The 5547-nt window shown below is 39.1% G+C and overlaps 1 protein-coding gene across 1 annotated transcript in view; it reads right to left on the bottom strand.

The window, feature by feature from the left end:
• The window catches only part of XYLT1 (xylosyltransferase I), a 106477-nt gene that overhangs the window by 23365 nt on the left and 77565 nt on the right, over positions 1-5547 (bottom strand). The window contains exon 6 of the mRNA XM_009324822.1: positions 1-207. This exon is cut by the window's left edge and continues 22 nt beyond it. Within this exon, the coding sequence (XP_009323097.1) occupies positions 1-207 (207 nt within the window). The remainder of the gene's footprint in view (positions 208-5547) is intronic.

The raw sequence follows: 5547 nt of genomic DNA, 5'->3' as shown, positions 1-5547 counted from the left end.
AGCAACGTGTAGGAGTAAAACCTCTTCATCTTTGTTACCAGATCATCATTAGAAAAAGTGACATACTCCACAAACTTCCTGTTCAGGAGAAACCAGTCTGACCCTCCATCAACTGCGATTCCTTCTGGGATCCTCCGGTCCCCCAGGCGCCACATGTGGGTATCGCATTCCAGGAAAAGCCGATCCAGTCCTTGTTTTCTGATAAATCTGAGGGAATACAAAAGCAGTCATTAAAAAGTTAACTGGTATTTTGTTATCATCACTAGCTCTATAAATAAAGAAGCTACTTTCTCAAACGAAAAAGGATAAAAAGGTCACTTGTTTATATTTCTGTTCTACTCATAAATAATGTAGAGAGGTTTAATAAATGATTAATCAGTTATACGTTCAGTTATAGGGGCAAAGATCAACAGATTGCTTTTAAACATCCTTTACACCTTCTGCTGTCCTAAGACGGAACTGTGCAAGTTACAGAGCTGTATGGCATGAAAATCCATAATGTTCATTAACTCTTAACAAACCACTGCAGACAAACCATAACATGAACAGGAACTAAACAAAATCTGTGTGGTAGGCTTTTGCCTCTAAATAAATGCACAGTTTTTGAAAAACAGCAAACCATACATAAAGGTAAAACGACCAATTTTCTCCTATGTTATTATTCCACAAATTTTTCTATTGGGGTATAGTTAATTAAGAAGAAATACAATTGCATTGCCCTTTGCTGTAGAATGACTATGTTTGCTCCGTTTTCAAGTATATGGGGAACAATATTTTGTTATTGCTGAACCATGAATAAGAGGAGCAATTGCAGAACTGTAAAGTTATGGAAATGAATTATTTGAGACCAATATAAGAAGAAAAAAAAAGTTGGAAAATCAGTCTATGTTTGAAAACACTTTGGACTGGATGCCCACACATGTTCTGAGACTGTCTGATCCAGGTTTCTATTTGTTATTCCATGTTCAGAATTATTTCCCAGAAAGGGAAGCAGGGCAGCCATGAATTAGCACACGCTTTCGCAGGGGGGTCCGAGCGCTGTTAATAATGGTGAGTTGCTGTGTTGAATACATCCCACATGTTCTGAGCAATAATAAATGCTAGCTAACCAGACCGTTACAGTAACTAACATCCACAAGACCACAGATCTCACTGGATGTAAGAACTGCAGGCTAACAAGAGCTGTGGCACCTACAGCGAGGAGGATACCGTAAGACCTGTGTTTCCTCCCTGAACAACATAGAGCTACACCACGGTTCTTAGAAATGTTTTAGGATTAGGAAGTCAAGAGGACATTTTAGTGGTCCTCAAACACATGCAACCGAAGGAAGGGGAAAAGAAATGAAAGTTAAGGAACGATGCCAAAGCTTTCTGGACTCCTGCATCTGGAAACATGAGTGTTAACCCCGTAGGCTAACTCCCTGGTTAAAGTTTTGTTCTACACCAATCAAAGAACTGAGATGCAATTATGAAATGGTGCATATTAATTTTCAAAAGGACCGTAAATGACTTCAGGGTCTATGTCCTACTGATAGCTATGTCTCTTCTCACAGTATGAGAAGAAGAGCTCCTCTGTTAACACAACAGTGCAGAAAATGTGTAGATGAGAGTGGAGAAATTTTTCTTTCCATGAACAAGTTTCTAATTTCATGTTCCATTATGAAGGATAATAGAAAAGTCTTGCAATTTTAATGCAGTGCTCTGGAATGTAATCTTCAAATTCAATATTTATGCAGTTATCTCCAAATCAAATATTAATGTGCCTGAAAGTTTGGTCATTTATTTATTTCCCTCAAAACTAAATGCTCATTTGAATTAATTATTTTAAGAAAATAATAGAATTTTATCGACCATATTTAAATAGGAACGTAAAGTTCTTTTCCATGAAATAATTTCTTTCAACTTCTATCTCTACCAATTTATCACCCTTTATTCTCATTTTCAAATAGAAGTTTCTTTGACTGCAATAGAAACCCCCAAACCAAAAAAAACCACCCGACCATTTCAAGACCCCCGCTCCTTACAAACTTCCTCAGCCTATATTACCTGGTAGGGCTTACAGTTAACTAATACCAGAAAGCTCAGTTATACAACTTCAGCCTTATTGTCAGAAATTGGCAATAGAAGAGTATGGCCACGCTCAAGATGAGAAGGTCCCAGCAAATCTAGCCTCACAGCTTCACGTTTTTCAAAATAGTTGACAGGCTCATTTTTTGTACATGTACACAGTTCTATGACTTTTCTCAGCTAATGGCTTGGACAAGCAAATCTCGGCATATGGAGTGAAATAAGAGAATTCTTGGGAGCACGAGTGTTTTCACAACAAATCTCAGTCCTAAAATCCTATACAACAAGGTTATTAAAAGAAAACTAAATGTACTTTCCAACCATTCATCCTCCAGCAAGGCAGCGTAGCCCAACTGAAGAGCAGCAACACCTTTGGAGACCTGCAAAGAGATGACCCTTTTGCTAATGCTTCTCGAAACCTTCCTAGAAACATCGTACCAGGTTTTAAATACCAGTAACAACCAAACAGGAAGCAGGCATTTCTCAGAAGGCTCACCCTTATGGACCTGCTTCACACACAGTCATTACACCTAAACAGAATAACGCATTGGCATAGCAAATAATTTCCTTTTATCTATGAAGCAATCATTTATACAAGGGGCTTTGAAGACACAGCTCTCCATTGGGCAATTGCTTGCTATCCGTTAATGTTCCTTGGGGACCAAGGGAACCAAGTATATTTTAGATCTGCTAGAAGCGAAATGATCCTGCCTGAGGAGGCAGTGGGTCGCCCCAGCAAGCCTAGGCTGTACTGCTGGCACACAGAGAGCTGAACTGCAACCTAAGTAGAAAAGGTGGATGAGGCTTTTTTTTTTTTCCCCCCTCCAGACTCTCTTCTAGGATGACTGATGCTCCTAGCTACTCCAGCAATAGCGATTTTGGCACTCAGGGAGGCAAGAACTTACTCTAAGCATATTGGATATTGCCCGAGAGAAAGGGAAAGGTGCTATTTGTATGCTACATAGGCCTTTTGAAGAAATCAAACCCCCTCAAACACTACAAACAGTTCATAAAGATTCTTGACTAGCCATCCAACAATGCTTGCAGCAGCCATCTCTGAAAAGAAAGATAAGAAGATGGAGGGCAAAAGCATGACCCTACTGATTTGTTTCTAGTCTAATGCTGTATTTCATTAGTTTCTGGTTATGCTCAATGTAATACCAAAACAGTGCATTTTATGAAAGCATGCCAAGCTTCAGAGAGAGCAATGAAATGCAAAAAACAGTGATTTTTCCCTCAAGTCTTTCCCTCTTGGGTTTTACAGGACACCTAGCAGATAACTCCCAAATTAAAGTAGAAAAAATGGATTAGTAATAGCATTTCATTAATCTTAGTCAATGTGAAAAAATTCAGGTGCTTCCTGGCACCCTGAACTTCAGGTAAGACTGGCACACCTCTGACAACTGCAGATGTACTTGCCAGGACAATGACATACAATTGCACCAAGGTATGGTTAGCAAATACAATGGAGATTGCCACCAGATGAAGACACTTGACCTTTCTCCTGATCTAAGACAAACAACAGGAGGAAAATAATGATGATAAGAGAAGAGAGTCAACCAGGAAAAAATAAAACTAAAATAAAACTAGGGTTAAGAAAAAGCATGCCATTTTACCTTATTTCATAGAACACTCCGTCTAAGACATTCTATGCTTACCCTTAATCAATTTTAACTCTTCCTAAAGAGCCTCCAATTTTGAGGAGCCTGGATTACACTTGCAAGTAAACAGCAAGCATAGCATAATATGAACGTGTCTTGCCGGCTGAGCTCAGCAATCAGGCAACTACACATGTGAAAGGTGCTTTTTGCGCCGTGACTATGCGTGGATGCAGCCTCAGGGTTTACATGGTTCCGGATGGTTATTTTTTACATTGTTTAAAAAACCTACTGCCTGCAGCACGTGGTCTGTCACACTGAGTATAGATAGTTAATTGTCCAGACAGCTCATGATTGCAAACCAGCTTAGGGAACTCCTCTTACTTTGTAGTGTATTTAAATATTTATAAATGCATTTCAGATGAGACTCTAGGATTGTACAACACATAAAGCATTAACGTGTAAGACGTTTAGCACACACTCCTACAACATGAATATAAACACGTAGCTCAGCTCTTCTTATGATATGTTTTAACTACTAATAAATATTGTTGCACAGTTACTTAATATCAGAAAAAATATCACAATCAAATATCACCCTTTTGTGTAGTTTTCGTCAAGTGACACTGCATATCACAGCAACTCTGAGAGACGCCCGCTCCTGAATGCTCACACTTATGCAGTATATAAGACAGAAAGTTCGCTGTTTTTTGTTTTCCAAAGTCTATGAATGAATAAAACTTTCTTAAGCATCAGAGGCTATCAGATTGCTAAACGTCAGTAACCTTGTCACTAAAAGTTTTTTGTCTGGAAAGAATGTATTTTTTAAGGTGAAAAGGTTTCTTCCTAAATGTTTCCTGTTTCTGACCTCTTGCCTAGAAAACCTCCTATCCACATTTCACTGTTAACCAGGCGCATCTACCAGGGCCTTATCATCATTACTGACTATACACAGGAATAAGAACTATGAATAAAAGTTAACAATACATCGGCGAAACAATTCATCCCAAGTCAAAAGTCAATGTCAAAGCAAGGATCTGCAGAGCCTGAAGCCCCACTAGCACCATGTGCACGTTCTTCTTAATGTATGTGGACAAACTCTGCGCATTGCTTTGACTCTATCTGCTGCTCTTTTAACTCTCTTTAGACAAAAATCTGAAGAAGTCAGCCAATTTTGGTAGGAAAAGTCAAGTAAATTACGGATGAGAAATATGAGAGGCTCTTGCCAGCAGTTTGCACAGCCACCTTGGAAACACTTACTGGAGTCAATCAGTCGGGAAGCATAAAACAATAACTTGCAATTTAGGTGACCAAGTAGAAAGCACAGAACAGTAATTTGACAATCTTGAGTGTAATAGTTGCAACAAGTAATTTGTGAGCAATCTCTAGGCTACAATATATCTCCATAAACCAGTCACCGAATAATTCTTTGTAATAAGCAAGTTCATAAAACCCAAACCTGCACAGAGCAGTTCCATTCCCTGCCCACTGCAGGCCAGAAATCCCGGCCCCCATTGAGTATGAGATGAATTTCCAGTTGACTGCGACACAGCCCTGACTTTACCCCATTTCCATGAGTAACTGTTTTATTAAGGGTTACACAGTATTTAAAAACTCTGAAATAATTAACAATTGGCTATTTAAGCACAATGTCTATACTGTACCAGCTAAACATCTGTACTTCTAAAGATATGATCTTGCAGTATGTTTCCCAAGACCTCTTTTTGTCGTGCCAAAAGCCTCCAGGGCTGACCCCCCACTACCGAAATGGAGTTGAAGCTTGAAAAGGGGAACAATGTCAAAAAGAAATAGTATCTACTTAGTCTGTCAAGATGTGGAAGATTTCCTCCCGGTATGACAGGCAGCATGCAGAAAGCGCAGA

The sequence above is a fragment of the Pygoscelis adeliae genome, unplaced genomic scaffold, assembly GCF_000699105.1.
Source record: "Pygoscelis adeliae isolate BGI_AS28 unplaced genomic scaffold, ASM69910v1 Scaffold85, whole genome shotgun sequence".
Lineage (NCBI taxonomy): Eukaryota > Metazoa > Chordata > Aves > Sphenisciformes > Spheniscidae > Pygoscelis > Pygoscelis adeliae.
This window is presented reverse-complemented; position numbering and strand designations above follow the sequence as displayed.